Genomic DNA, 17742 nt, shown 5'->3' on the forward strand with positions numbered 1-17742 from the left:
GTTTTTAGTTTTTGTTTGTTCTTTTGCTCTTGTCAAAAAAAAAAAAAAAAAAAAAAAAAAAATTATTGAGCCATTCTTAATTAATTAAATCCTTAATTATATCTTAAGATCGATAATAACTTAACTTAGATTTCGGTTTACCACAAAAGTACTTGTTTTTTTTTCTTGATCAGCAAATTGAAAAAAGCTAAAGCCAGGTTGCTCAACTTGCAAGGTACATTGAATTGGAAAGTACTTACAGTACAATTTGTAATATTTTAAAGAAAATTGTATTTGATAATAATAATTGCATGCATTAATAAAACAAATTATGCGCAGAACCAAATTACCAAAATACCCTTCCATGCAGTCTATAAAAAGCCATGACATGCAGCTCTTCAATCACATCCAAAAACCTACAAACACATTCACATCCTTTATTCAATCAAAACCCTAGCTAATTAATTTAACCCCCCAAACTCAAGAAAGAAACAAAAATGGCCTCCAAATCCGCCGTTGCTTTCATGATGGTTAACCTAGCCATCTTTGCTTTTGTGTCAGCTAATGCTGCTACTTGCCCTGACTTAAATGTGTGTCTTAACATTGCCAACGAATTGGTGAATGTCCCGTTAGGTAGCCAATCAAGGACCTCATGTTGTGAGCTCGTTCACGGAATTGCCGATGCTGATCTTGTTCTCTGCCTTTGCACTAGCCTCAAAACCACCCCTCTCGGAAGTACCCTTGGCGATCTCCTTAATGTCCTTGGTGGTGTCCTTGGTGGCCTTAGTGGCAGCGACCTCCTTAACCAGGAGCTTCTCGCCATCGTTAATGCTTGTGGAGTTAACAATCCTACTCAATACAAGTGTCCCGTCTAGTGATCGATACGATATGCTAATTACGAGTTAGCTAGGGGAACTGCTCTAGCTAGCTTATTATATGTCCTAATAACTTAGTCGTTTCATTTAAGAGTTAAGAATAAAGTAGCTAGTTTAGAGTTTGAGTATCTAAGGATGATCATATCATTTTATGTATGTACTCGTCATTATTATCTAGCTATTAGTATAATATGTACTTGACGTAATTGATTTGTTCCATTTGAGGATCATCTCAATGTCGTTCGTTGTTGTTGGAGTATGAAAGAATGAAAAATCTTGAATGTTTGATGTGTTGTCTTTAGAATTATTTCATTTTACTGCCAAAAAATAACACACTTTTAAAAAAAAAGGCTTCACCACCACTTAACATTTTTCGTCAACAAAACCATTAAATCTAACGTTTTTTAAAAAGCAAAATTTCTTCGATTTTCGGGCCAGAAATATGTTCTTTATAGGTTTCGGGAATTATTTTGGCTCTATAGGATTCTATTTGAGGTCAAAATTGATAAAAAAAATAATTATAAATGTCTCATTTTGCGCGTATTAAAAACTACCTCAACTTTCGTGATGCACATACAATGATGCGTTTTTGCTGATTTTTTTGTCAAATTTGACATGAAATTGGACCTTAAGGGCCAAAATGACCTCTAAAACCTAGTAACGAATTTGAACTAAAGCATAATTCAACAAGCAATGAACATATTAATTTATGCAATCTCATCTAAATAATTGTGTTTTTCTTCATATAAATGTCCATTACCACCCCTAAATGGTAAAGATTGGTAAAGATAATTAGATAATGAAAATTAGTGAATAATTGTCATTACCATGAGCATGGATAGTGACTTAACTTACAAATCCATGTACAAATTGATTCCGGTTATCAACATTTATTACCACCTAACTAACATGCAGCTAAAGTACGTCTTGCGGTTAGGGCTCTATAGCGATCCAAAATCGGATCAGACTGGACCAAAACCATTTTATCATACATTCGGGTGTATCACTCATGGTACGCCCAATTAAAATACAAGAGTTATAAAAACGGGGAAAGAACATGGTGTACAACTACAATGTACACGAGAAAAAAAAAAATCAAAATGATGCTCTCCTTGATTTAAGGGATTGATTTGTTATTTATATTCCTTGATTCATGGAATTGATTTATTATTTACATTCTATATTACTTTTGATAAATTTGAGAGAGAAATTGAGTTATATAAAGAGAAATCATGGTAAAATTTGAATTTTAAAGTGATTTAATGTTATTACGAAGTTGATTAAATTGTTTCAATGAATCTTTTAATTGAAATATGTAATTGACGAATTCGTTGTTGAGAGAAAAGGTATATTTCAATTTTAATAAGCTACTTCGCTATTTTGGTGTTATTTTCTAAGGTTGAATATGATGTTCCTTATATTTTGATAAATGTTCTTTTATCACTTTTTAATTGGAATGAAATATGTTTCTAGAGTTTGATCAATATGTTCATTGAGTCTAAACTATATTACGTTACAAACAATGTTCTTTAAAGTATATAAATTGATCATGTTCTTTGGGTATCAATAATACAAATTATGTTCTTTTTATTTGAATAGTATGTTCTTAAATTGTGAATTTTTGAAATTTAATAACGAACCAACAATTCAAACCAGTTTAGACTGAAACCGTCAACCATGCCTCCTTGATGACTCAGACCAGAATCATTTGATCCAGTTCTGGTCCAAATTAAAGTTGAAAATTCAGGTCGGGTTTGTTTTTGGACCGATTTGACCTTTTTTTCTAGTTTTTTAAATATTGTTATGGAAGAAGGAATTTATAAATTGAATATGAAAATAGATAACATAAGCTGCCGGTTTTTGGTAAATAAATTCCTTGCTAACATAATTAAGAGCTTGTTTGGTGCCTTTTTTTGTTTTTAGTTTTTCAAAAACAAAACCCTAAAAAAAAAAAAAAAAAAAAAACCAGAAAAAGTACTAATTCGTGTAGTGAAGTTTCTAATTTATTTTACTTTCAATAGGTTTGACTAAATTTAAATCTTATATGACATATATATATTTCATATGGCTAACTAAAACAAAAATTTAAAATTGAAAAATACAATAGTATACTGGCACCAAACTTATTGATTAACGTAAAATAATACAAAATGCATTCTTAGAGGCACTACCCATGCCAAAAAAAAAGGGGCATACATTATACCTTTAACGCAATATATATGCTTAAAACTAAGAATAAGAAACTAGCAAGATTGTTTTACAAAAATAGTAATTAGCAAGATGGGCAGATTAATATATATTAATCCTCCGAGACACTCTTATTGATTTGAATGCGGTCAAGAAAAAAAAAATCTAAATTTCTCTCTGTTCTCTCTCCTCTAACCTAGCCACTATAGGAAAACTTAGGGGCTGCCATCGATTTTTATCGATTGTAAGTCCCAAATTTCTTCTTCAATTTAATGTTTTGAGCCAATAAAGATCACCAACAGTATGGTGATTATACTCAGTCCCTCCATGTAAGGTTAAGTCAGTCCCTCCATGTAGGGTTTAGTATTGTTTGTTTGTTTGTTTTTAGTGTGTGCAGGGATACAAATTTGAAAGATTCGTTTTACAAATTTGTGGAATTGCGGGTCTGTTGGTATAGGGGTGCAGAATTAGAAGATTCGTCTTGCAAATATGTAGATCTTGATGACCAATCAAGTTTTATCACTTTTGTGACTATATATCAATGGAGCTCCGTCAAGAACGATGCAAAGACATCTAAAATTATCTAGGAGCAGTTCAGAAGCGATGCCATTAGTTTAGGGGTGTTTAATTCTTGTATTGAGAATTTAGATCTCTTAAAGGATAAATGATTGTAAGTGCCGAATGACCATTATTATTAAATGCAATCACCCCTCCCTATTCCATTCAATATATATATATATATATATATATATATATATATATATATATATATATATATATATATATATATATATATATATATATATATATATATATATTAATCCTCCTGGTTGGCCAATTAGACTCTAAAATTAACCAATCAAGCTGAGTGTCAACTCCCTGAGCAATTGATAATAACAATGATAATTGTTGCATAATTAGTTGAGGAAGCCCCACTTTATCATCATGATGAACAAAAATCGTTTATCTAGTGCCAATTCTGTAAATTAATCAGCAAAATATCCCAATCAACATAACATTTTCGACTTTCGCAAATAAATTAACATTTGTAGGGCCCACATTTATTTAGAACCCAACTCGCTAACCTGGCAATGAAACCTCTTGTACGTGCTCTCACTGGAAAAGGGGTCAAACCAACTTAAGGCACATTCTAAGATTAAACTTAATTATAAAGTAGCATTTTAGTACAAATTTTACATGATAAAATAAAATCAGGAAAAGATAGATTATGTTAAATATGGAAGAGAAATATATAGAGATATGAGGGAAATTTTGTACGTTGTTGTATATTATTCCATCTAGTACGGGATATATACACAAGTATATTATCTAGGGTTTTATCATCGGATAAGATCAAATACCCAACTCTAGAATATTTTAGATAGTTATGGGATAATAGTCATCCACTTATTATTTCATAACACTCCCCCTTGGATGACTATTAAATAAAACAATAACTAAAAATTTACAAGAAAACCCGTACAAAAAGAATACATTATAATGTGCATATAAGATGTTGCCTCGTTAAAAACCTTACCAGAAAAACCCAATGGGAAAAACCATGGTTAATAAAAAAAGAGTGCAGCGCGCATTAACTCCCCCTCATGACTACATCACTTGAAATCTATTCGACGACGCAATCCAATGCCATAAGCTAACTTTTTGAATATGGCTGTTGGGAGCGCCTTAATAAACAAATCTGCCAAGTTTTCACTCGAGCAAATCTTAAGGACTCTTATGGAGATCATGAGTGTAGAAGAATTTTGGTAAATGTGCTATGTTCTATCACCTTTGATAAACCCTTCCTTAAGTTGGGCGATGTATGCTGCATTATCCTCATATAAAATTGTTGGAACTTCTTTCTCGGAGTTTATGCCACAATCTGTCTGTATATGTTGAATTACAGACCTTAACCATACACATTCACGACTAGCCTCATGGATTGCCAAAATTTCTGCATGGTTAGAAGAAATAGCTGCAATTGTTTGTTTCATAGAACGCCAAGAAATAAAAGTACCTCCACACATAAACACATATCCAGAATCTGATCTAGCATTATGAGGATCAGACATGTGCCCTGCATCTGAAAAAATCAATCAAACCTTCTTTGGATAGGTTAGAGAAAAACAAACCCATATCTTTCGTACCATGAAGGTAACGAAGTTTATGCTTAACCCCATTCCAATGCCTTCGGGTAGAGCATGAGTGAAATCTTGCTAACAAATTTACTGAAAATGATATGTCGGGTCGTGTATGACTAGCAAGATACATTAATGCCCCTATTGCACCTAAATATGGTACTTCAGGACCAAGAATTTCTTCATCATTCTTCGGAGGTCGGAAGAGATATTTTTCTACATCAAGTATTCTAACAACCATAGGGCTACTCAATGGTTATGTTATATCCATATAAAATCTTTTAAGAACCTTTTCTATGTATGTTGACTAGTGCACAAGGATTCCATTCTGTAGGTGTTCAATTTGTAACCCTAAGCAACACTTAGTTTTTCCAAGATCTTTCATATCAAATTCTTTCTTAAAGCACTCTATTGTTATTGAAATCTTCTCAGGAGTTCTAATAATATTCAAATCATCAACATATACTGCAATTATGACATGTCCTGATACAAATCTCTTTACAAAAATACATGGGCATATAGGGTCATTCTTATACCCTTCTCTCAACAAATACTTACTGAGACGATTATACCATTTTCTCCCTGATTGTTTCAATCCATATAGAGATCTATTCAATTTGATTAAGTACTGTTCTCGAGAACCTGCATTTGCTGCTTCCTGCAGTTTAAATCCTTCTGGGAGTTTCATGTAAATGTCATTATCTAGTGGGCCATATAAGTAAGCTGTGACTACATCTATCAAGCATAAATCAAGTCCTTCTCTTATTGCTAGATTGATTAGAAATCTAAAAGTAGTTGCATCCACCACAAGAGAGTATGTCTCCTCATAATGAATACCGGGTCTTTGTGAGAATCCTTGTACAACTAATCGGGCCTTATATCTTACAATATCACCATTTTCATTTCTTTTTAGTACAAAGACCCATTTTTATCCCACTAGTATCATACCTTCAGATGTACGGACTACAAGTCCAAATACTTCTCTTTTTTTGAGAGATTTCAATTCAGTTTCAATTGCTTCTTTCCATTTTGGCCAATCGCTTCTTTGTCTACATTCATCAATGGATTTTGGCTCATGATCCTCATCATCATTCATGACATCTAATGCCACATTTCATGCAAAAACATCATCGACGTCGATTTGGTTTCGGTTCCATGTAATTCCAAACATGAAAAAATTTGTTGAAATTTCTTCATTGTCAGGTACCTGAATATCTCTTTCCATCATGTCTAAGATCTCTCTGGATATCCTTCAAAATTAATAACTTCCTTGGTCTGTCCATTATCAATTATTGCTCCTTTTCTTTTTCGACGATTTTTATCTTTGGAATCGATGGGTCTACCACGCTTCAGGCGTGCTTAAGAATCATTTCCAACTTGAACTTGTCCTTCTGGGACATCAATCTTAATCGGAGCATTTTCAGCTGGTATAAGTGACTTTGTTACTTTCTTTGGGTTAGTAAAAAGGATAAATTTCTCTTTACTCACCTAAATTAAAGTTACCCTTACTACGCTCACCAATAGTTAATCTTTAATCAATTGAAAGTTACCCAATAAGTACCACAAAATTAATTTAAAATTACCCAATAAGTACCACAAAAATCTTTGGAATATCAAAGTACGAGTTTCTCGCCTGATGATCCTATTGGATGAGGAGGTATTATATCTTTATAAATCGTTTACATTTATTAAACCTTTTAATGAACCTTTTAGTTTTTATCAATTAATTTTATGATTAAAGCAAATTTTTTGTGATTTAGGTAGCTTATTAAGTCATAAAATTAACTTAATTTAATTTTATTTTTAATTACAGGGTGATTACGTTCATGCCTCAATTAAAGTCAACGTTGTTCTACAATTTTGTTCAAAATTGATTGAAGGAAGAATCTACTCCGTTAGATACTTTTCAGTCGTTACAAATAAGAAGCAATATCGCATGCATTGTCAGCGACAATAAAATAATGATTAAATACTATTGTTGGGCAATTGGGGACGACAAAAAATTTCAATGCACAGATTTAATTTTGTATAATTACAAATTTTAGATTAATTTCACAACAATTATTCACTTTCTGGTAAATATTTTAATTTATTTTATAAGACTATAAAGATTAATTTTATATAAATTTTATTTTTGATAACATGTTCTATTTATCCACTTTTATTAGATGGAAGAGATATCGTTGTGAACAAAGTTGGTGATCCTATCGAATTTTTTTTTTAATACAAATTTTTTTACATCGAAATATTACATCTAATAACTATTATTTTAAATGTTCAAAAATATTATGAGTATGATCTAATTACAAAAATTATTTTTATGAGATTTTATGTATAAAAAACCGTGGGATATTAGGATTTAAATTATTAAAAAAATAAAAATTATCTTATGAAATTAGTGGTTTTATCTAAACACCCGATTAATAAGATGTTTTTTTCATAAAAAAAATTTTAAACTTATAACTCAATAAAAAACTTTACCTTTTTTAAACATTTTATGTCTAAAAATTTGAAAAGACAGATAATTTGTTAGAGATCAAGGGATCACAAGAAAATATACAAAATGATATATAGATTTGAGAGTTTAATTTCAAGTGTAAAAAGCAACGAATAATGATTAAGGATTTAAATTATTTTAAAAGTAAAAAATTATTATCTTTTCACATTAAAAATTTTATCCTAATATGTAATCAATGAAATATGATATTTACAATTTTTTTTTAAAGATATCATATTATTGTCATGTAACTAACAACAACGAATAAAATACAAAACAACAATAAATTAAGTCGCATTATAAATTACAACAAAAAAATTTATACTTTTGTAATTGGCAATATCATTTTTATTAAATTATTATTTGTTTTTTTTTTTTTGTCTGAAATTATTAAATTGTAAAATAAATCAAATAATTATAAAAAAAAAAAAACTTAGAGTATATAGGAAATATCTTTTCTTGAGATATATGTACGAAAAATCATGCATCGCACGGGCTTTCATCTAGTTTGTATTGAACTAGGCTGATACTAACTCTAAACTACAATTTTCTATTGTAAATATTATCGCAACCTACAATAGTTAAATCTAGAAGCAATTGATATAGGACATCATAAATCCTAATTAGATAACACATAGGTGATTGATCTAATTAGATCGAATTACACTCCAACCTAAACTAAGACCATTCGCAAACCTCGATTTAGATTAGTACTATTAATATTATGCAATTTAAACTAGGCCAAACCACATAATTAGCATTCAATTGTACTCAAACGACATAATTATGCTTAATAGGATAGCAAATTAAGCATGAAATGCAATTATAACTGATTGAACAATGTAATTCGAATATATAACCAAACTTGAATTTATTTAATCAATCAAAAATCATACGACTAGTACTCAAATAAATCAAAACTACAAGTTCATGAAAGTGAAAATAATAGTACGAAATTAAGAAGAATAATACTAGGAGAGTATCACTTATGAATCTCGTCGTCGTCGATCCAAAACCGGTGAACTCCTCGCTCCAATCACTCCTCCGAATTGCCGCTGCTACCACTCTCAATCTCCCTTGTAATTCACTCCGTATTTTCTGACCATGCTTGCATGCCTCCTTTGATAGAAGAACTCCCCAGTTATACACCATTGACACTCGAATTTTATGGGAACCAAGAATAATTCCCAAAATTGGGTAAAAGTGATACGACAATTACTTAATCAAGTTTTCCATAAGATCTACAAGATGTTCTAGTGTGCAACACACACGAGACCAATGGCCTTTTACACCATAAAATAGAATATATTTTCATTTTATCCTTCTCATTCTTATTTCCATCTTTATTGTCCCACTTCTGGTAATAGTATGAGTTCCTAAAATGACCACCTCGACCATGACCATATCCACGTCTGCGGCCACGGCCCCGACCACGACTGCTAGTGTGGTCTATAACCTTTTGCTCTTTCCCACTATGGGATGTCGCATTCGCTTCAGGGAATGGAGTAGAGCCATTTGGGCGTCATTATGTGATTTTTCATTAATAGTTCATTATTTTGCTCAGCCACAAGGAGATAAGATATCAATTCAGAATTTTTTGAAACCCTTTTCACGGTATTGTGTCTACAGGAAAACATTGTTTGCATGAAAAGTAGAGTATGTTTTTTCTAGCATTTCTGCATCCGTGATTTCTCTCCACATAATTTCAATTGTGATGTAATTCTAAACATGGCTGAATTACCTAAATACTTTCATTATCGAGTCATCAACAGGGATAGTCTAGAATGCTACAATCCTTGCACCATGAGATACAACATCAACGCATACACTTGATTAAGCTCGCTTAACATGCACTATCGCTTGTTTAATTCATGTTGAGGAAGTTCGAAAACTTCACCGCTTTTGATTTTCACCTAACTTCTACCTCTTTTCCTTTTCACGTCTTTCTATTTCAGGAGAAAGTTGGTACCCTCCACGAAAATGACAGAAAATTTTTGTTTTTCTGCATTTTTGAGTTGCACGAGCACAATCACCACATCGAGTTGATTATACACATTGAGTCACATCACATCGAGTTAAGTCATGCACATTGGGTTGTCATCACGTTGAGTTGAGTTTACACACATCAAGTCATAACCCATCGAGTCAAGTTGAGTATATTGAGTCACACAATGAGTCAAGAACACCAAGCCTTGAGTCAACCTTAAGCCAATCAACCACAATGCGTTAAGTACACCAAGCCTTAGGTCAACCTCAAGAAAGCTATAAATACGAGCAAAGTCCTATAGTCCAAAATATAGAGGTAGGTACACTAAGTCCCTGACGGACGAGTAACCTTTACAATAGATTTGAGGCGATTTGATTGAGCAAAAAGGCACAAGCAACAACAACGAAGCCGAACGGGCAGAATGAGTCTGACCTTGATTCCAGCGCAGCACGACAGATACAACGTGGCGCGATAGCACAGTCGCTATGCGATAAAACCTGACATGGCACATAGTACTTGAATTCATGCAGATCGATTTTCTGGACGACAATTATCTACTCAAGCCTGATGAGCAATTGATTCTTTCCAAAGTAGATGATTATACATTTGAGCCTCTTGATGAGCATTTGAGCCTTTTGAGCATCGTGATGAGCGATAAATGATTTAATTTGAATAGTAATCGGCCTGATTACAAACGTAGTTAATGATCGGCCTGATGACGATCATCTTATTGATTGATTGAGTACGCCTAAGCATTGGCTGAATACATTTGAGTATTGATTGAGAATGCCTAAGCATTGGCTAAGCACATTTAAGTACGCCTAAGCATTGTCTAAGCACATTTGAGTATACCTAAGCATTGGTTGAGCACATTTCAGTACACCTAAGTATTGGTTGAGTTCGCCTATGTATTGGTGGAGTACGTTAATTGAGTAGTGATTGAGCATAATCACAAAGAATTCCTATGATGGAAGATTTCTATGGAAATGAATTTGAAGCTCGGTAGGACCTTAAGAGATGAGGTTTTTACGGTAGATTTTTCGAAGATGGAGGAGATACCACTTCCAGGAGTGAAGGTGAGAAGATTTGAAGATGACTAAGTATTGTGATCTTCGACAACATTACCTAAGATGTGGAGGTTGTCTTCCTTTGACTTAAAGATGGCTAAGCACTGCGACCTTCGACAACATTCCCGAAGAAGTGGAGGTTGTCACTTTGATTTGAAGATGGTTAAGCACTACGATCTTCGACGACATTCCCTTAGATGTGGAGGTTGTCACCTGAGTTTGAAGATAGCGAAGCACCGTAATCTTCGATGGCATTCCCTAAGATGTGGAGTTTGCAAAGCAAATTTGATTCAGCAAATTGATGTCGCGCCGAGACGTGTACCCAACGGTGCAAGATACGTGTTTCTTAACTCCTTTATTTGTAGAATTAACGCTTTATGCAGGTATCGACGTTGAATAAAATGATTTACGATTGCAGAACGTTCAAAATCATTCTTTGTCCTTGTCGAATTACTTTGACTTTTGTTTTCGAAACTTACATTTCTCTAAACTCAGACAAAGTGGGGGCTTCTGTAGACACCTGATTGTGTCTCCCCAAAAACCAAACCCAGTGATGAGTAACTTTCACGTCTTTGATTACCGAGTTAGGTGAAGAGTTGAAGAGTCTAGTGAATTTTCCTTTAGCCTTGACCATTTAGAACCTTTCCTTAACTGTTTAGTCAAAAGTCATTTATTTCGTATCTTTGAAAATCATTCATTTCGTGTCCTCTTTATAAAAACATCCAAAACAGTCTATTTTGGTCCATTATTTTGATCCAATTATTGGTTAGTTGCATAGGTCTTTAAAATAGATTTCCAACGATATATTATAAGCCCAAATCCGACTTAAAACGAAGAAGTTGAAGCCAAAACACTAAACCGAGCCAAAACAAAGCCTTACCTTCGACCCAATGATTATGTGGAGGATCCACTAACCTTAACCTCGTTCTTAAACCAATTAGGGTTTATTATAAGCTTCTAGAATCTTCTAGAAGGTTGATTTCAATCCTAAATCCATTAGGATTTATTGTGAGCTTCTAGAATCCTCTAGAAGGTTCTAATTTATCCTGTTTTTGAAAAGATAAAGATTTAAGAATTTTACATTGGATAAAACATTTGTTTTTCAATGATCCTAATCCCAGTAAAAATAGAATAAGTACGGAAATTTGGTTAATCCAATCCGATTGGAAATCAGATTCCGTACGAATTCTATCTTTCCAAAACCATCGGTGAGCGACAGCATCATCGTGCCGCGACAAGTCTATAATAAATAGAGGTTGTTTCACCCTGTTTTACTTTGATTTGATTTTCGACTCTTTTGTGATCCTTCAACCCTCTTTTTTCCTTATAAATAGAGGTCGTTTCACCTTGTTTTCAATCATCAACAAGCTTGATCATTCACCAACAATCATATCTAATTCCTACACTAATACTTTCTCTCTCTCTCTTTATTCTTTTCTTAGCCTTAGCCTAAATACATCCTAATACACATCCTTGATACTTTTCCCAAGCAAACAGCATACCTTCTTCACGAGCTTCGAATACTCCTAGCCAATCTCGAATTTGCCTTCAACCTCGACGTGAAAGGTTGATAGTTTCGAGGGTTTGGTTTCAAATCTATATTTCAATTTTTATTTTTATTTATTTGATTTAATCTTTCTTGAAGTTTACTAACCTGTGTATTGTTTTGATAGAAAGAAATACGAGGCATCAAAGTAAGTAATTTGATTACTTAATTGTTCTTTTGATATAGAAATCATGCTTAGATCTTATTTTAATTCCTAGTATTATGTTAGGATGTTGATTTTGATTCCTAGTATCATGTTTAGGGTGTTAACTAATATTTTTAATATCATCACTAGCCGAAAACACGTAATCCGCACCGGTTCAAAACCCCCATTTAGCACCGGTTTTGAACCGGCCCGGATTTGGGGGGTGCTAAAACCCCAGACATTTCGCATCGGTTCAAAACCGGTGCGAAATCAGACTTTTGGCATCGGTTTTGGTTGAAAACCGGTGCTAAAAACCATACTTTTCGCACCAGTTTGTCTTAGAACCGGTGCCAAAAGTCCCCAAAAAGATTTTTTAAAAAAACCTTTTAGCACCGGTTCTTTTCCAAAACCGGTGCCAAAAATGCCCAAAAAAAAATAAAAAAATAAAATAAATTTTTTTTTGCATTTTTTTCACTTAAATTGATATATAAACACTAACATATATATATATAATTACATATTTTCAATAAAAAAAAAGCCGTAATATTACAATTTTCGTCCATAAAAAATAAAATAAAAGTTTGTATATGAAACTACCCTTTAATTTGTTCATAAATGCCTTCATGGTGATGGATGAGTTGGTATGAGGTGTTGGGTGGGTTGCTAGCTGCTGTTTGTTTTTCTCTTGTGGTGCTGATGTTGTACTGTTGTTGCTGCTTTGGTTATGCTGCTGCCATTGCTGGTTTGTACTACTGGCTGAATCAACATGCAGAAGCACGAAAAAGAATCAGAACAAACACACTATATATGTAGGAGTAAATTACAGCAGGGTACAAGAAAAATCTAAGTAAAAAAATCTCTAAAACAAATGAAGTTACTTAAGCTATATGCTTCACACTGTTGTCTAGGCTGTGACCAAAACAAAACCCATTGTTGGGAATTTTCCAGCCATGTAAGCTGCATAAGCTGCCCTGAAACATCCATGACTAACCTTGTTACAATGGAAGAGTTATGAACCGAATAAATTATGTAACTCTCATTCTCATTATCAACGTAACTGAAGCTATACAGCTGTGTTTTCAGAAACCTGAGTTCCGGAACTAAGCTAAAAATCCTCTGTTCAGGATCCCACAGGCCACTAGTCCAATATTGCTCAATTCTTTTCCACATCATAATAAACTGATTAGCATTAGGATCGCGCTCTACACTAAAAAGACCTTTCCCAGGAACCTCTAAGTTCTTCCAAGATGTAAGAACTTTACTCAACTTTGAAAGTTTATTCAGTCCTAACTTACCATCAGGCATAAGTGTATCAGTTGGATGATCAAAACTCTGCCAAAGAGGAGAACTTGGATTAGACCCGTCCCTTATAACGAGATTCCCATTATCTAGGAGGACAGCCTCTACAGGTCTAGAGCTGTTGTACTTCAAGTTTGTGGACCAGATTGGTTCCTTAAACCCTTTAGTAACAAGAACAATATTACCATCATTCAAGATTCTTAGATTCGATGTATACTTGTCAGAGACCGGCTTTCCAGGAATTTTCTTATACCATATGGCTATGTAATAGTTGGAAGTGTTACCTGGTTTGTGGAAGCCTAGCTCAAACAACCCTGTCGCAGAAACAATCGTTTGGTCCCCGGTTACATACCCGTTTCCAGTGATAGTGTCAGCTCCATAACATGAAAGAATAAGTAGATAGAAAAAAGAAAAGACAATTAGTAATATGTTTACAACATTCATGGTTGAATAACAAGTCATATACTAGTATATGATATACAGATTTACACTAAAATGACTGAAGTTTATCATTACAGTAGAGGCATTTTGTTCATACGGCAACTTCAGTCACTAACTTAAGTGCAAAATGTTTCTCAAAGGGATTCTATATTTGTATGATTTTATTGTTGTGAATAATACTTGAAAAGGTGGTCATGTGATAGGGTCTAACAATGTACCTAATCAAACACTAATTTGGTTTAGCTAATCTTTTCAACCGCGCTAAGCTGTGATTATTTGCCTGTAAAAGTGTGTTAGCATATTATATTTGTGATTTTTGACTTAGATAGCACAAATAATTACCTAATCTTCCATAGATTGGATGCTAGTTTGACCACCTGAAGATCTTGGCTGGACAAAAGGAGACCCTTGCCGCCCTGCAGAACCTTTTTTATATTTAAGATCTTGGCTAGATATTTAAGTTTCTCTGAGGTGGCCATAAGTAAAACAAGCCAATGAAGAAACGCAAAATAATTGAGTAATACATCAAGATTTCATATTCTGTCCAGAATACTAAGCAATAACCCCTCCCCCTCCCCCACCCCCACCTCGAAGCTGCTAGTAAGCACACGGGTAGGTAATATGTTCAGATGATCAGCAAATTCTATTAGGTAAAACTTCACAAGTATTCTTACATCGTGGGATTATGAATCCACTGAATATGAAAACAGCCAGTATGAAGATAACGGATGCAAAAGTGGAAGCAACTCTGGTTCGAAACAGAGAAGCCAAGAACCTGAACATGGATATTGATGCCAAGTGTTTAAGGACGTATAGATGTATGCAACCCTCACTCCTAACTGATCAAGACTCATAGGCAAAGCTGTTTGCAATTTTACATAAGGAAGTTGAGCTACATAACAAGCTTCAGTCAGACAAGTGAATTTAAAGATTCAAATTTTATATCACCAAAAACTATATGCCAATAACATACAAAATACTTCACCTTAATGGATTGGGGATTTTGGGATAGATGCAACACAATGAAGTAATATTTACTTCTTAGGAGAGGTGTATATAGATTTTCTAAGTGTCAATATATACTACACACACAACCAAAACACTAATTTGGTACTCAGCATAAAGCTCCTCAAAGCATAAAGGATAAAGACCCAACACTAATGTCATCGTGGGCAAAGGTTCGAAGGATGGACCTGCAAATCAATCAGATCAGAGGTTCCAAATTCATTCCAGCTGACTCAGCCCTTAGCACATGAATGTGTGTATAACATGTCTTGATGTATGAATAAGACTAAGGGAAATGATGCAGCAAGGATAACCTGTTTATTGATACAAACTGAGCCAATTCCTGCGATATGGCAAATATCACTCCAGAAGCATGTCGAAAGTACCTGTAATACATAAATAGTTACTTTAAGAAAATTAAACTGAGGTCAGCTAAGACTTGTATAATTTGTTGATGGCTTGTGAATTGCTAGATATATGTGAAGTATCTGGTGGCAAAATCAGTAATGAAGGTTAGTTACCCCTCTTAAGGAAGACAGTGGGGTGGGGTGGGGGCACTAATTTTTTGACTGATGCTGCTTGGAAGTAACCAAGTTGTTCAATTATAACTAATACTTTTTTTGAAAGAATTATAACTAATACTTGTCTAAGTAGCATAATAGAAGCCCACATCCAATAACCATGATACCAGAATTTTTAATTCAATAGTTCCAGGTATGAGTGAATAAGGCTCAACTCTAATATATCCTTGGCGGAATAAGCGAAAAGATGATTCACACTGAAGCAGCTGAAAATTATGTAGCCAACCGAAAATAAATCAATACACACAAGGGTGAGTATACAATTTCCCATCTAACATCTCAAGTAATTTAGTACTTAACATATATAGTGTTCTAAGATTCTTCATATTTAACAAAAACATAGGCAAGCCAATACTACCCCATTAAAGGATAGACACCCAAAGTCTAACCTACATTTCAAGTGTTAGATTCCAACCCTTTTTTAAGTCCTTTCATGCATTTTCTAGGCTTGTGTTTGCTACATGAGTGTTATAATTCCAAAATAAAGCTCTTTAGTGAGTGATGATCAATGAGCGAGAATCAAAGCTTCCTACCCCTTGCTGTCTTGCTTTAATACTTGTATTATGTTGTAGGCCATTATGACTAGCCTTATTTTAGATCAAAATCCATACTTTATCTTCACATTATTTTCAAACAAACTAAACGAATCGCCTACGCTTATTAGGGTGTAATATCACAACTCACATATCAAAAATCATTAGCAGGGATACTAAGAGTACAATTCCACCACAAGTTCCTCCTTATCTCTCCTACATTCTCTCCCATTCTCATTGTCTTCCTTCGATTTTCATTCTTTCTTACTTTTTAGGTAAATTTCGACTGCTCCCATGAAGTGGGTAATAAATTGGATAATAATTACAATTTCATTAAGCAACCCTTGAATTATATTATACCCAAATTTCAACAAAAAACCAAATTTTCAGGGAAAAAAACTACCTGAAAATGGATCCATCAAAAGCAGCAGAGAAAGCAAAAAACTCATTCTGAAAACAGCAATCAAGTACTGCAGCTTCTGTTTGAACTTCTAATCTAACCTTACTGCTTTCCACATCCACCAACCTAATACTCTAAAAATATTGAAGAAAAAATTAATTAAATGGAGTTAATTCAAAAGAAAATTGTAAATAAAAATTTATAAAGAAGCAAATAATAGTAACTTACAGAATCCCAAGATGAAATGAGAAGATTGTTAGATTCCGTAGCAAATCGTACACGAGTAATAGTAAGATAGCACGATTTTTATGAACAATAATCAACATTAAAATGTAATAACTATAAATAACACAATTGTCTTCATCAAATTAACCCTAGAATTTCAAACTTGCTCAATTCAAATTAAATCTTTAATATAAAGAAAGAGAGATTACTTAGACCATATCTATGCAGAAGACATTGATAAAGGAAAGATTTCAAGGAGCAGAGAAGAATGCGACGGCGAAGAGTGACAATAGTGGTGGAGCCGTGGAGAGCAGGTGAAGCATGAGGGTGACAGTGGGTCATGAGAACCTCGAAGCGGCTCCGGTGAGGATGACGGTGACTAGGAAAGTCGCGGCTGCTCAAAATCGGCTCAAAATCGCAGCCCTCATAGAAGATGAAGAAGAATGAAGGAGGAGAGATAAGCTAAGGTAGGTGAGAGAGGAGGAGATTTCGAGGAAGGAGAAAGAAAGAAGATATTTCAGTTTTTTTTTCAGAGCATTCGCACCGGTTCGAACCAAACCGGTGCGAAAAACTAATTTTTCCCACCGGTTTGGTTCAAACCGGTGCGAAAAGTATTTTCCCCAATCTTGTCCATTTTTTTCCCACCGGTTTTCAAGAACCGGTGCGAAAAGTGCGGTGCGGAATTCAATTTTTCTACTAGTGCATGTTGATTTCTAGCACCATGTTTAGGTCAAAGATTTGTTCTTTTTTATTAGTGACATGCTAGGTTTTGTTATTAATCCGTTTAGTATCATGCCTAAGATCTTACTAATGATATTTTGATGATATTGATTATGA

General features: G+C 33.8%; 2 protein-coding genes across 2 annotated transcripts; one reads left to right on the forward strand and one right to left on the reverse strand.

Moving 5' to 3' along the window:
- Positions 1 to 476: 476 nt before the first annotated feature.
- Positions 477 to 854, forward strand: LOC110719744 (putative lipid-binding protein AIR1B). Its single transcript, XM_021898735.1, has one exon. The coding sequence runs from the start codon at positions 477 to 479 to the stop codon at positions 852 to 854; it is 378 nt and encodes a 125-aa protein (XP_021754427.1).
- Positions 855 to 5486: 4632 nt separating this feature from the next.
- Positions 5487 to 14164, reverse strand: LOC110719745 (G-type lectin S-receptor-like serine/threonine-protein kinase At2g19130). The gene is made up of 3 exons (XM_021898736.1): positions 13300 to 14164; positions 13019 to 13177; positions 5487 to 5881 (listed from the first exon to the last, which is right to left on the reverse strand). The coding sequence occupies exons 1-3, from the start codon at positions 14162 to 14164 to the stop codon at positions 5487 to 5489; spliced, it is 1419 nt and encodes a 472-aa protein (XP_021754428.1).
- Between the last annotated feature and the right edge of the window lie 3578 nt (positions 14165 to 17742).

The sequence above is a fragment of the Chenopodium quinoa genome, unplaced genomic scaffold, assembly GCF_001683475.1.
Source record: "Chenopodium quinoa cultivar QQ74 unplaced genomic scaffold, ASM168347v1, whole genome shotgun sequence".
In the NCBI taxonomy this organism is placed as follows: domain Eukaryota; kingdom Viridiplantae; phylum Streptophyta; class Magnoliopsida; order Caryophyllales; family Amaranthaceae; genus Chenopodium; species Chenopodium quinoa.

What these genes read in the sequence shown, in the direction of transcription:
- LOC110719744 (XM_021898735.1), top strand. Translation starts at nt 477, where the DNA reads ATGGCCTCCAAATCCGCCGTTGCTTTCATGATGGTTAACCTAGCCATC.
- LOC110719745 (XM_021898736.1), bottom strand. Translation starts at nt 14,164, where the DNA reads ATGAATGTTGTAAACATATTACTAATTGTCTTTTCTTTTTTCTATCTA. An exon ending in GTGTGAAGCATATAGCTTAA is followed by an intron (nt 13,178 to 13,299) that starts GTAACTTCATTT and finishes ATGTTGATTCAG; the next exon opens with CCAGTAGTACAAACCAGCAA. An exon ending in ATTTATGAACAAATTAAAGG is followed by an intron (nt 5,882 to 13,018) that starts GTAGTTTCATAT and finishes ATGGCCCACTAG; the next exon opens with ATAATGACATTTACATGAAA.